At 32.1% G+C, this 12,648-nt stretch overlaps 1 protein-coding gene across 1 annotated transcript; it reads left to right on the top strand.

Annotated features, from left to right (window-relative positions):
* Positions 1 to 92: 92 nt before the first annotated feature.
* On the top strand, positions 93 to 2,819 carry LOC110790694 (uncharacterized). Its single transcript, XM_021995471.2, has 9 exons — positions 93 to 305; positions 718 to 814; positions 897 to 1,021; positions 1,111 to 1,195; positions 1,303 to 1,435; positions 1,518 to 1,790; positions 1,926 to 2,105; positions 2,229 to 2,282; positions 2,380 to 2,819. Exons 2-6 carry the CDS (start codon positions 777 to 779, stop codon positions 1,632 to 1,634), a joined length of 498 nt encoding a protein of 165 aa, XP_021851163.1. The 5' UTR covers positions 93 to 305; positions 718 to 776; the 3' UTR covers positions 1,635 to 1,790; positions 1,926 to 2,105; positions 2,229 to 2,282; positions 2,380 to 2,819.
* Positions 2,820 to 12,648: the final 9,829 nt, after the last annotated feature.

Raw genomic sequence — 12,648 nt, 5'->3', positions numbered from 1 at the left:
CTTAACTTATATCTCTTTTCTTGATATTAATTTTCAGGGAGATAAAATACAAGCTAATGTGAAAAAATCTTTGTTATGGAAATTTGAATGAACTCTATATGAAGGCCGAGTTTACTCAATTTCAAATTTCGGAGTAGGACAACCAATTGGAGAGTATCGTCCAACAAATCATGCATACAAGATCAATTTTTCAGCTTTGACCATTCTTAAAGAATTGGAGATTCCCAGTTTTCCTATCTACCGTTACAACTTTGCATCTTATGGTGATATTCTTTCAAATAATCTTGATGGAAATTGTTTAGCAGGTATGTACAACGTAATTTTTTTACAAAAATGATAAAAGGTTGCAACATGCGACCTTTAAGCCGTGTCACAATGATGACATGGCATGCTTATGTGTCATGATTTAAATTGAAAACTAAAATATTTAATTTATATATCCTACTTTAAATGTTTCAAAAAAAGCTAGGAAAATCTTAATATTCTAATTTATTTCCTTATTTATATCGACTACCTTATTTACATATTTTCATAGTAAAAATATTATTATGACTCACAGCCTACGTGTCGCCTATATGTACCAATTAAACTGCGACACGTAAGATTGCGACAACTAAATATTGTCGCAACTTGCGACCTTTATCATCACCTCTTTATTTAAAATACAACTTATTAATACCTTTCATACTTACAACTTGCTTTTGTAATTTTGTCCAGATGTGATTGGAATTGTTACTAAAGTTTCTAAACTACGAATTAGTGAGAGAAATGGAAAAATGAAGAAAAGCAATATTATTGAGTTGGAAGATCTGGAGTAAGCTTTGTATTACAAATAAAATATATTATTTTATTATTTGTTTTTACTAAATTATACTCCATATCTTTATTGTATGCAGACAAAAGAGTTTGAGTTGTACTTTATGGGATGAATATGCCGATGAGATTCATACCTATATATCTAAACCCAAAGACACTCCAACGATTCTTATAATACAATTTGGAAAAATTAAAACATGGGAAGGCAAGTATGAAAATATGTATATTTTCATTTTAAATTAGTACTTCGTATATCTTTGTCATGCTTTTTTTAATCCGGAAGTATATGTTCAGGTGCTATGATTCTTTCAAGTTCTCTTTTCGCAACTAAACTTCTTTTTAATGCAAATATTGATGAAGTAAAAGCATTTAATGAGAGGTAAATCAGTTTCCCTATCGAATAAATCAATATATGTTTATATATTTTTAACAATATGCATAGAGATCAACTTTAACGAAAGTCATTTTCAATCGGTATTCGTGCAGTGTATGTGAAGGAGGGAGAGCAACGTCCGAGAGACTAACTCAGACGTTTAGCCAAGCCCCTTATACAATCGAGGATGAATTCTTGCAATCAACTGATAGGAAACGAATTGATGAAATTCGTGAGACTCAAGAGGTAAGTAAATGTTTTATAATTAAATAAGAAAGTTATTCTTTACACATGTATTAAAATATATTAACATATATATATATTTTAGGTACGTAATTGTGTTGCATTGACAACAATTATCTGCATTGAATCTTCTTACGGATGGTGGTACAACGCCTGCAAGAAAGATTTTAAAAAGGTTCAAGAAATCAAAGTGGTGGTGTGATAGTGCAATGCCTATGTGGACTACTTCGTTCCAAGATATAAAGTGCAAATTAGAGTGGTGGATGATACTGGAAATGCTTCATTTGTCCTATTTGATTGTGAGGTAGCACAAATCGTAGGAAAATCTGCAGAATTTTTAAGGGAGCACTATGCAAAAGTATGTAATTACTAATTAGCATTAACTATACAAAATTATGAGAGAGAAAAAATAACTGTGATATATTATCATAGTTAACTATGTATAACAAGTTAACAACTCTTATGTGCATGTCATGAAATTTTTATTATGTAGGACGATGAAGGAGATTCAATTCCTGCAGAGTTGAAGAAAATGTTGGATAAAAGGTATCTCTTCAAGATTAAGATATCTGAGTATAATCTCCATCAAAATTGGCCCGTCTTTACGGTGACCAAGATGACAGATGATGAGAAATTGATCAATGCATTCCTTAAATCAAGCGCTAGTTCACAAGTAAGTTTAATATGAAGTAGATAGTATAACTTAATTTATTGTTTTAACAAGGTATAATTTTATGAGTCACAATGTCAATATAAGGATAACCTAAAGATATCTTGATTGTTTTACCCTTAACAGGAACAAGAGGAAGAAGAAGAAACTTCAAAAGCGAATATTTCTGGAGGATATGAAGTAAGATTTATATATTTTGTATGATTACGTAATCATTACTAACCTGAATATATCAATAAATTATACTTTTTTCAATTAACTTTGAATAATATTATAGGATGATGCGAGCAAGGAGCATGAAAATGATAACACCTCTGACATATGTTCAAATAGTTGCATTACTCCTAATCAGAAAAGAGTTTTCCAAGATTTAGGAGAGACGAATGGACAATGTCTAACTTCGGCGGAGATGTCTACCAGCAAAAGCAGACGGATTATTGTGGTGAAGAAAGAGAAAGACGAAATATAATATAAGAGCTCATTTGATTATGCACGAGTAGTTTCTTTATTTTATTTTTTTCTTTTTTTTAGGGGAAGCACTTCAATAAGATAGTTTTAGGATGTTCTTTTTTTTTTTTCTTTTTTTTTTCGGTCATTCGGTACGAAGACTCCTAAAGAAGTGAAGTATTGTTTTTCAATTGATTATGTACGTTGATTAATAATACTCTTTTATCTGTTCTTGCAATTATAATGTCATAATTGCCTCATTTCCATGGACCTGGTGTCTGATTTTAAGTCAAAGCTCACTTTTCAATCATAGACATCTATCTTGGTTCAATAATTAGATACTATTACTATGGCTAACTTTTTTTTACGTACGATCTAAACTTCGAATAAATTATAGAAAAGTGATAAAAATATATTATATTGAAAATAATCTAACAAAATCATCAAAATCATCCAAGATAGAAAAAAATTCCCCATATATATAAATCTCATCGCCCTACATACAAAAATTAGATTATCATAACCCATGAGCAGTAATTGAATATAAACACGGAATATTGAAAATGTGTACTTAACTAATTACTAATACCACTACAAGAATCAGTATCAACGAGGGCGATTATTTTGTAAATGGAAAGGCGCGAAAAAAGTCGTCCTTGTATAAAAGGGCAAACACGGCAAAATAATGTCGTCGTCTTTGATAAAAACAAAGAGGGCGAAATGTTATTTTGCCTTCTTTGAGAAGTAATAGAAGGGCGACTTTTCTGTTTCGCCCTCTTTGATCAATTATTTTTTAAAAAATAAACAAAACAAAAGAATTAACTCCAGGAACGCACCAGTGCTCCACCCTAACTTCAAACACTCTGCCAAAACTTCTCCTAGTTTCTATTCGCAAGAATCCCAAAATGAAATTTGATTTCCCTATCTTCAGCTTTCTCTCTCCCTAAATCTGCAATTTAGAAGCTCTTTCTCTCCCCCAAAATCTCTAATTTAGCTTTCTCAATCCTTCTCAATCTTCAATTCGCTGGTCATAAACCCTAATATTATGCATTTTGGTTCGCCTGAAATTTGGTAGAGTTTGCCTGAAATTTTGTTGAGGTCGCCTATCTGAAGTTCCCCTGAAGTTCGTCTGGTATCGTATTTGTTCAACCTCTTCTCTGTTTGCGTTTTTTTTTTTGTGAGCTGGTATTTGAATTTTGAACCTAAGTGACGAATTAGGATTTGTACAGTAACTGGTGTCATATTGTTTATGATTTGTTGTTGTATGTAGTAGAGAAAAAACGAAGAAGAAGAAGGAATAGGGCGTCGGAAACTATTTTTGAGTGCTCTCCTTCTGGTCCTTGCGTTCCCTGTCAGTACTCTGAGAAGGTTTTTACTCTCTCCAAAATCATCAATTTCATGTTTTAATTTTGTTTATATTTCTTTACTTCAGTTTGATTCAATTGAATTTGATTAAATTGAATCCATGGGAAATTTAATTTGTTCGGAATTAGGCTTTGATCTTGCTTTTGAATTTGAGAAAGGTAATGCTATTTAAATGGATATCCCTTTTATTGTTCTCCTTTCATTTTACCTGTAATTATGTTAAACTAATGGAAGAGTTATAACATTTGTTTGTTAAATAATCAAATAGTTAATCAGCTAAGTGGGAGAATTAATCTTTCTTCTGTAATGTTATAAGATCCTGACAGATTATGACGTTATGTACTTATAAATGTAATTGAAGTTTTAGTTGTTTATGATAACATTTTGTCTATGACTGCATTATTAGGTTATGTGTTATGTTTGAGTTCTTCACGGTCCCAGATGATGTGAATACCTCAAAAGAGTTAGAAGTTTGAGGGGTTTCTCTTCTTTAATTATGACTGTCATTATGATTTGAGGTATTTGCTTCGCCAACAACCAAACAGATCAGAGTTATCGCTACTTTCAGAATGCTAGGAACCCATGACTTTAAGAATTAAAGGTTAGCTCCCTTGTGGACAGGAACTTGTGAATAGGAATTTGAATTAACGGTGGCGTAAATTATCTGTTAGAGTACTTCTGTAGCTGTCAGTATTCAATATGATTAGTGACAACGTCCAACAGAAGAAATGTCCCATAAAAACAATATGAGATTCAATACAGTGTTCATATCTTTTAATTTTCAGTATGCCTGATGTATATCAGTTTTTTTTATAGTAGTTGACCTGATAAATAGTAGTTTTTGTCAATTGCTAATAAGTGCAGTTTAGTTTTTTAATTTATTATTTTCATGGTTTTAGGATTTAGAGTGTAGTATAATGATCAAATATGGTTTTACTCTGCTCTATAGTATGTCCAACTTTGCTAATGTAGGTAATATGCAGACTTTGCTAACTCCAGAAGTTCAAGCTAAAATTAGGTTCTATTGTCGGTCCCCCGCTTCTTTTTTTTGTGGTTGGTGTTTGGGTCTGACACTCTGATCTGCATCCCAATTATAACATTTAAAACTTTGTGTTCCTTTATTAAGGGAAAGACTAGCTGTCTGTATTTTCCTGTATTGTAGTGCAAACATTTTTTCCTTATAGCTTTGCCAGTGAATCATGGCATTCTGGCATTCCTGATGAACATGTGTTTGGATTTGGTTGATTTTGTTTTCTGGTAACGTTAATACTTGGATCAATTCATATGTCTTGACTCTTGAGACCCTATTTCTCAAAATTTAGCAAACAATTCAGATCAGCTAAAGTTTCTGAATCTAGTGATAAAAAATTTAGCAAACAATTCAGATTTTTTTATAATATGCGATCTTATTATACACATGCTTCCAGTTTTTTTCATTAACTAGTGATAAAAAATATTTTATCACTAGTTAATGAAAATTGAAGTGGATAGGTGAAAATGATTGTGCCTCCCCACCCCTATAATTATTTCCAATCTTTTGCTAGATAGCATGGATAATGATAGGAGTTGGATGCATATTCAAGGGTTGAGCAATCGGCTACAACCAACTTACCGAAATGGTGTTAAAAGTTTTCTCGAATTTGCTTTCAAGGACACAATCCCTAATACTGGGGCTAAGAAAAGGTGTCCTTGTTTGAAGTGTCGAAATTATATCGACCATGATAGAGAGACAATGCGTGCCCATCTTTTCCGAGTAGGAATAGAGCCTGACTACAATCCTTGGATATTCCATGGAGAAGAACAATCCCTAGACATGGGCGATATTTTGATCAAAGAGGGCGACATTTTTCGCCCTCTTTGATAAAAGGGCGATATTTTGATCAAAGAGGGCGACATTTTTCGCCCTCTTTGATCCTGTTTGTTGTAGTGTACCAATGTAACACCATACATAATACTAAAATTATAAAATATAAAATAATCTAATATATATATATAAAGGGGAGTTTTTTGGAGAGCATTTGGAGCGCCATGTAGGATTTCCACGTCATCAAAGAATAATATATTTCAGATTTTTAAAATAAAATAAAATAAATAATAAGAGATAAATTTTGTTAGAAGTAATTAAAAAGATAAATTAGTGTTAAGTAAAAGATAATAAGAGAAAAAAGATTTAATTATCCGGTTTTAAAAATAAGATAGAATTTCAAATGTTATCAAACGATGCTCGGATAAGTTAAGGATTGTGATTAAACGTATCTAATTCTCTTATAAATTCATCAGGCTATAATCAACTATGGGTATGTAGAGAGACAAACACAAGTTTGAGTTTCCGATGATCCCGCCCTTATGTTAATTCAAGGGGAAATTATATCAAATTCTTATTGGGATGCTATGGCTGAAGAAATCAATGAAAGACTTCATGAATGCAGTCAGATTGCCGTGGCTGAGCTAGCTTCCTGCACAGTTACAAGTGGGTTCCGAGGTAATGCTTTCTTAAAAGATGGCAGTCAACAAACAATCCCCTTCCTTAATACTTGGTTGAACATCAAATTTGATGTGGGTTTTTGTGGATTTGCATCCATGTGTGGTGTCATGGCATGTAAATCAAAGGTATACTTGAAGGTGGACAATTGTATACTCTTGCTTGATTATGTTGCGCGTGTAAATGCAATGGTTCGTGGTGCTTCAAGGGGTATAATAGTTCCTACGAATTTGTCTGCCTTGTGCAGCGAATTGTTTTGCTTGTAACACGTAATTCATACGGAGTATATGACAATATGTTGTGTCATAATAAAAATATCCCTATATTTAATTTCTATTCATAATTATGTACATTTTTTTAATACTATTTAATTGTGTATTATAAATTTCTAATTATGTTAAATCATGTTGATATTAGTGTGTGACTGTGGGATGTAGAAAATGTATTGCAATAGAGTTTTAAGAAGAATTTCCCCTACGCTATTAACTATTGTTCTTGAACTTTTGAAATTATCTTAGTTGGTTTGTAGTAATATTCTTTATCATAGGACTGTAGATTATTTTTTTGGTGCGTACTTTTTTTAAGGTTCGAATGAATTAGGGGAATTTGAATATGTGACCTACCATCGTATGAATTAAGGGCGTCAATATTAATACATCCATACAGGTGAAGATCTTAGCATATGACCATATTCTATTTTTCTAACAAATATTTTTAGAAAAAACTCTAGCTAATCATAAACATCTAATTAATACGGAGTACTCTGTAATTATTAGCATTACTTTACCTTATTGGAAGGGGTAATCTTGATTGGACTATTGTCAAACTAAAGCCAAACACGTTATAGGAAGCAAACACCAAATTACAACAAAATAAGATTAAATGGAGATCAACAAAAATGATTAAATGGAGCCCAGTACGTAGGACCTAACTTTGAAGGTGATAAACTATCATCGTCATTTTTCATTAAGATAACGGAGTTGCTTAATAAATTAACTTAAAATATAGACTTCTATAATAATAAAAACTATGATACATTTATATCCTATGCGGTGCATGTTTGTTAAGTAAAATTATTGATAACCTACTCTATCTTTCCCTCTAAAAAGATTTACAATTATTGATAGTTTAATAATATTAATCCGTGCATCGCACGGGCTTCTATTCTAGTACTCCGTATAATTTCAGAGAATAAAATTAAAGTAGGATATCACCCGATCGTCATTGTTGTTAAGGGATGACTACTATCTAACTAAATTGATCTTTATGGTATATGGAATATTACCTCAACTACTTTTTGTTGGAAAAATTTATCTTCTACGCCTAGAAAGATAGGATAAATTTAGTCAAACAATAAGATAAATATTTGTCATTTAAAATAGGTACAAGCACCTTCCTAATGATAATGAAAGTATATCTTATTTGGCGTCTTATAACTGTACATGATAACTAACTTAGATTGGTATAATCTTTATTTTCAAATTGTGTTATCTTATCTTATCTTCCTTACTTATCTTTTATTTTATTTTATTTTTATTCTGTTATCTTATCTTTTTAGAAACGCCGAAAGTGTATCACTTTAAATATTGTTCAGCCATTAGCTTCAAAATATTTACTTGGAGTCCCCAAGGTTATTTTGAGGCATAATATGGAACCACTTCATGCTAAGCAAGCAAGGATGAACAGAATATTAATCAGAAGAGAAAAACGGCAAAGAGTAGCACATGAATCAGAGAGGCCAACCAATCAAACAAGAATTCCGTTGAGAGATATATCAAATGGTAAGTTCAATCACAATGTTAAAGTTTGAATAATTTTATATAAACAACTAAAAATTATAGTGTTTAATAAGGAATGTCGATTTACTACTATGAATAGGTTGTATATCTGGTGAATCAACCTCTATAGGTCGCCGTACCAAAGGAAATGTTGAAGGCACGTCAATTGATAAAAGTCAATTGAGCAAAACCAATTCAACCAATGGTTTTCATTTTTCTTCTAATGAATATCTATCCTAATATTTTAAAACAGCAAGATTTGTGTGCCACGTGGCCTCCTCTTCCTGTTTATGATTTATTAAATATTTTTCTTTTTTTTGGGTTGTTGTTGTGAGGCTAACCGGTCAGTTCCCAATTTCTTCCCACTAAATTGCTGTCAAAGTGATGTTCCTTACTTTGATTGATCTCCACCTTCTTTCACCCAAAGGATTTTAACTCTTTAACTGAAAAATTCATTCATGGGTGATGCCGCATCATCAAGTGTTATTCCTCTTGCTCTTCAATGGTGGTTTAGGAATCCATTCAAAGACGATGGTAAGTTTTCTCTCATTTATTGATTTTAATCATTAATTTATGTTGTATTGAAGAGCAAGATGATATTTGATTATTGAATTGCAAATAATCTGACTAAATTTCACTTGAAATCATTCTAATCAATTTTGTTGTGTTGAAAAAAAGATGGTATTTGATTATCGATTTGCAATCAAATAACCTGTCTGAATTTCACCTGAAATTCGAATCAATTTGGTTGTATTGAAAAGATGATGATAATTGATTATCGAATTGCAGTTAATCTGTCTAATGTTCACCTGAAATCATTCGAATCAATTTTATTTTTTTTAGTAATTGGGGAAAGGGAAAATGTACGAATGTTCTTATTTCTGTTCTTTACGCCTGATAAATATCGTAAAAAACCTCGCCAATTTAAGCTACGAATCACCTTAATTATGTCTGTTAAATAAATTGTGTATTTCTTATTTGTGCAGAACCTGGTCTGTATGAATCAGGGACATTCTTTGTAGCTTTATTTTCGTATTTTTAGCTCTTTTCGTCAAGTGTTGGTTCTGTTAGATGTTATTCTCCAGATTTTTGAGTTTAAAGTTGCTGGAAATTGACCAGAACAATATATATTGCTTGCTCATTGCGCGAAAAAGACAAAGAAACAGTCAATTGGTTTTTTAAGAGGAAAATCAATCAACTGCTTGATTGTATACAACAAACGTTTTTTTTAATAAATTCATTTGTTTTTTAAGTAATGTATTGTAATCAAACCATGGAGTCATTTTTTGAATTGTTTTTAAGTAACGTATTCCACTCAAAAGCAATGATGATAGAACAAAAAGTAATCAAATTACCATGAAGTCATTTTTTGAAGTAATGTATTCCATCAAATGCCGTGATGATAGATTACAAAGTAATCAAACCATCAGAGGGAGGGAAGTTGTTTGCAGATACTACCTCCCTTCATGTCACTCATCTGATATGAGTCCCAAGGTCTTCTTTCTGAATGTCGAAACTATGTCAGAAGTGCTGATGTTATCAGCTCATGATATTAAACTGGATGATCAGTCAACTAGCAGTAATAATAACAGAAAGTGGTTTAATATCTTTGATTCTAATACAAACCTTAACATGATTCTAATAATAACAGCTTTGGCATAACCCCTGTCTAGCCTCTCTTTATATTGGTCCGTTTTTATTTTAGTTTAGTTGTGGCCAGGTCTATTTGAACTTTGATACTTAGTGGTATGTCTGTTAAAGAAATTGGGTATTAAAGTCGATTCTGGAAATCTGACCGGAATCAAATCAAGAAAGTTGGAGTTCTACTGTGCACTTGGTTCAATGCAGTCAACGGGTTGATTTTATTATTTCCAAAGTTTGTGCATGCAGTAGGAGGTTGTTGCTTGAATTGAAAATGTTGATTAACTTCTTTAGTTGGATAAACTATGGATAAACTTTTTCGTATTGACTGATTATTTAGTTACAATAACATTATTTTGTAGATGTTCCTGATTCTTTGTTATCATTGTTGTAGATGTTGGAGGCTGCATTCATGAAAGAGGTTGTAAATTGACCGATGCGAAGGTTAAACCATTTTAACTAGCTATTCTGGATACTTTTCACCAAGTTGCCATTTGATAGGTTGACCTTCCATTTAGACCAAGTTAAAAAGATAAAATAAATGAATCCAAACTATAGATAAGGCCTTTGGATCCATTTATTTTATCTGTTTCACTTGGTTCCCAGGTCTGGAAAAGGGAGGCAGCAAGATTTAGGCAGCAACTACAACTGTTAGAAGAGAGCGACCGGTAACTAATTTGCTCTCTTTTAATCCCTTTGTTTCTTTAGCAAGAGAGATGATTATGCAGGATAACGTTTTTACTTGGACTTCTTCTAGGAGAAAAACATAACATTCATCGCGTTCATTACAGAAAACTCATGGGTGAAGAGCTGTCAGATTTGAGCATAAGAGACGTAGAGAGTGTAGAAAACCTGTTGGAAGCAAGTTTAAAGGGGGTTCGATAGGAAATTGTCTTCTGAATTTGTCCTTAAAACTCCTTGGAAACAATGACCAATCAATATAAATTAGGGAAAAGAAACTACAAACTGACAATATAGGTTGCAACTGTTGGCCGAATCATTTTCTTCCTGATGAGATAAAAAATCCTGAAGCGATAGGTTAACATATACGTTAGTTTAGGCAACATGCATTAAAATATCTTGGATGCCAACTTTAAGATTGCTTAGTAATCTATACTTTAATATTAATGATGATGATTACTGGCTATTCAGTTTGACTTCAATATTAGGTTATCAGTTACAAATTTATAGGTCTTCCCAATAATTGTAAACATCAGTTACAGTTTTCAGCATTCACAGTCATGCATTTACTACTGACATCTCAATGCCTATATTGTGATCTATGTATATAATGCATCCAATGCTTCTTAACAATCATCTGTTCAAATCACTGTAAAAGGTATTCACACAATGTCAACAATCTTTGAGTTCCCAATACTAACAGTTTTAGGATTTCAGGAAAAATTCCTCTTTGAAAGGTTAAACATATGGGTAATTTCATCTAACATGTTTTCCATGTTTCTTCTTTGCAGGAAGCTTATTGTTACTATCGCATTCATCTTAGTAAGTTCCCTTTTCCTAAAAGGTGCATTTTCATGCTAAATATATGTGAAAAATAAAATCTGCAATTTATATAATTCAACACCTGCACATTGTTTCAGAATGTCTGCTGGAGCATAAAAGGCACAAGAACATTCTGATCCGTGAACCTCAAGCGAGGAGGGAACGTGTTCTTCGCTACCAGGTAAGAAATCCTATTACCTATATAATTAACAAGCAATTGCAATGTATGTTTCAATAGTCCTATCGTCCTTATTACTCATGTGTCGAATCATTATTTAGTTTGTTGAAGAACATTACTACAAATTACACATAGAATGTAGAAAGTCAAATGAGTTAATTGGAATCCCTTAAACAATACCACATAATTCAAAGTATGTCGCTTTTAAAAGCTATGCATCTTAAAACCTATAAGATCATTCAGACCTAACATGTTTTTAATTCCCTAGAGATAATGACGAATATCAGGAAGCTATTCAGCATAAGTTTCACAACACTGCTTGCTGAGATCATTCAGTGGTACAATCTCCCTCAACCACTATACAAACAATATTACAAGAAAAAACAACAAAAGTACAAGACAACATCCAGATTACAACAAACAAAGGACTGGAAATTAAATTGGGTAGTAAACTATGCAAGAACATGGCAAAGGCAACACAATCTGCTGCCGAAAAAGCGGTTCGTAAACTACAAGAAAACTTAAACTTTGATGTGGCCGACATTAATTACACTACATGTATGCATCAAAGAAAGAAGCGCCGTATTGCTGAAATTAAGTTGACCAAAGAAGAGATGAATTTTCTTGATTTAAAGCGCTACTACTTTCAAGAATGTGCTGAAAATAGATCACTAAAAGAACAACTGGCCAAATTGCTAAATAGGGATAACAAAGGATCTGGGTAGAGTATGTTAAGGGTGATTAAACGAGTCATATGACTCTCATGTTGTAAGACTGAGGAAATAATAGACTTCACAAGTCTTTTTTTAAAAATGTGGATTGCTGTATTTTTATTTTCATTACTTCTTATTATCGTTTGTTGACCTAATAACATATTACATATCCATGTAAAAAAAAGGCACCCAAAAAGATGAAGAACCTAAACTATAAACAATTTTAAAAAATTCAATACAAGTAAAGTATATTAGGAGCATTTAAAAATTTTAAACTTTTGGCATTACTATGTTATCTTTAATTCCCATGGTCCAGCTTTACAGTTTAAAAAATTGACATTTTAGAAGGATGGAGAATGGGGACAGGGCAAGACATGCTCGATTCTTAAGGAAATGTATTATTACACAAAGGAGGAATAGACTAAAGGAACTTCCAAAA

This window comes from Spinacia oleracea, chromosome 5 (assembly GCF_020520425.1).
Source record: "Spinacia oleracea cultivar Varoflay chromosome 5, BTI_SOV_V1, whole genome shotgun sequence".
NCBI classification, from domain to species: Eukaryota; Viridiplantae; Streptophyta; class Magnoliopsida; order Caryophyllales; family Amaranthaceae; genus Spinacia; species Spinacia oleracea.
Note: the sequence above shows the minus strand (reverse complement) of the source record. Positions and strands in the feature narration are given on the sequence as shown.

Excerpts from the sequence above, each read along its gene's own strand:
- LOC110790694 (XM_021995471.2), top strand. The coding sequence starts at position 777 with ATGAAGAAAAGCAATATTATTGAGTTGGAAGATCTGGA. Across the intron at positions 815-896 it reads ATTGAGTTGGAAGATCTGGA|ACAAAAGAGTTTGAGTTGTA; the intron begins GTAAGCTTTGTA and ends TATTGTATGCAG. Across the intron at positions 1,436-1,517 it reads AAATTCGTGAGACTCAAGAG|GTACGTAATTGTGTTGCATT; the intron begins GTAAGTAAATGT and ends TATATATTTTAG.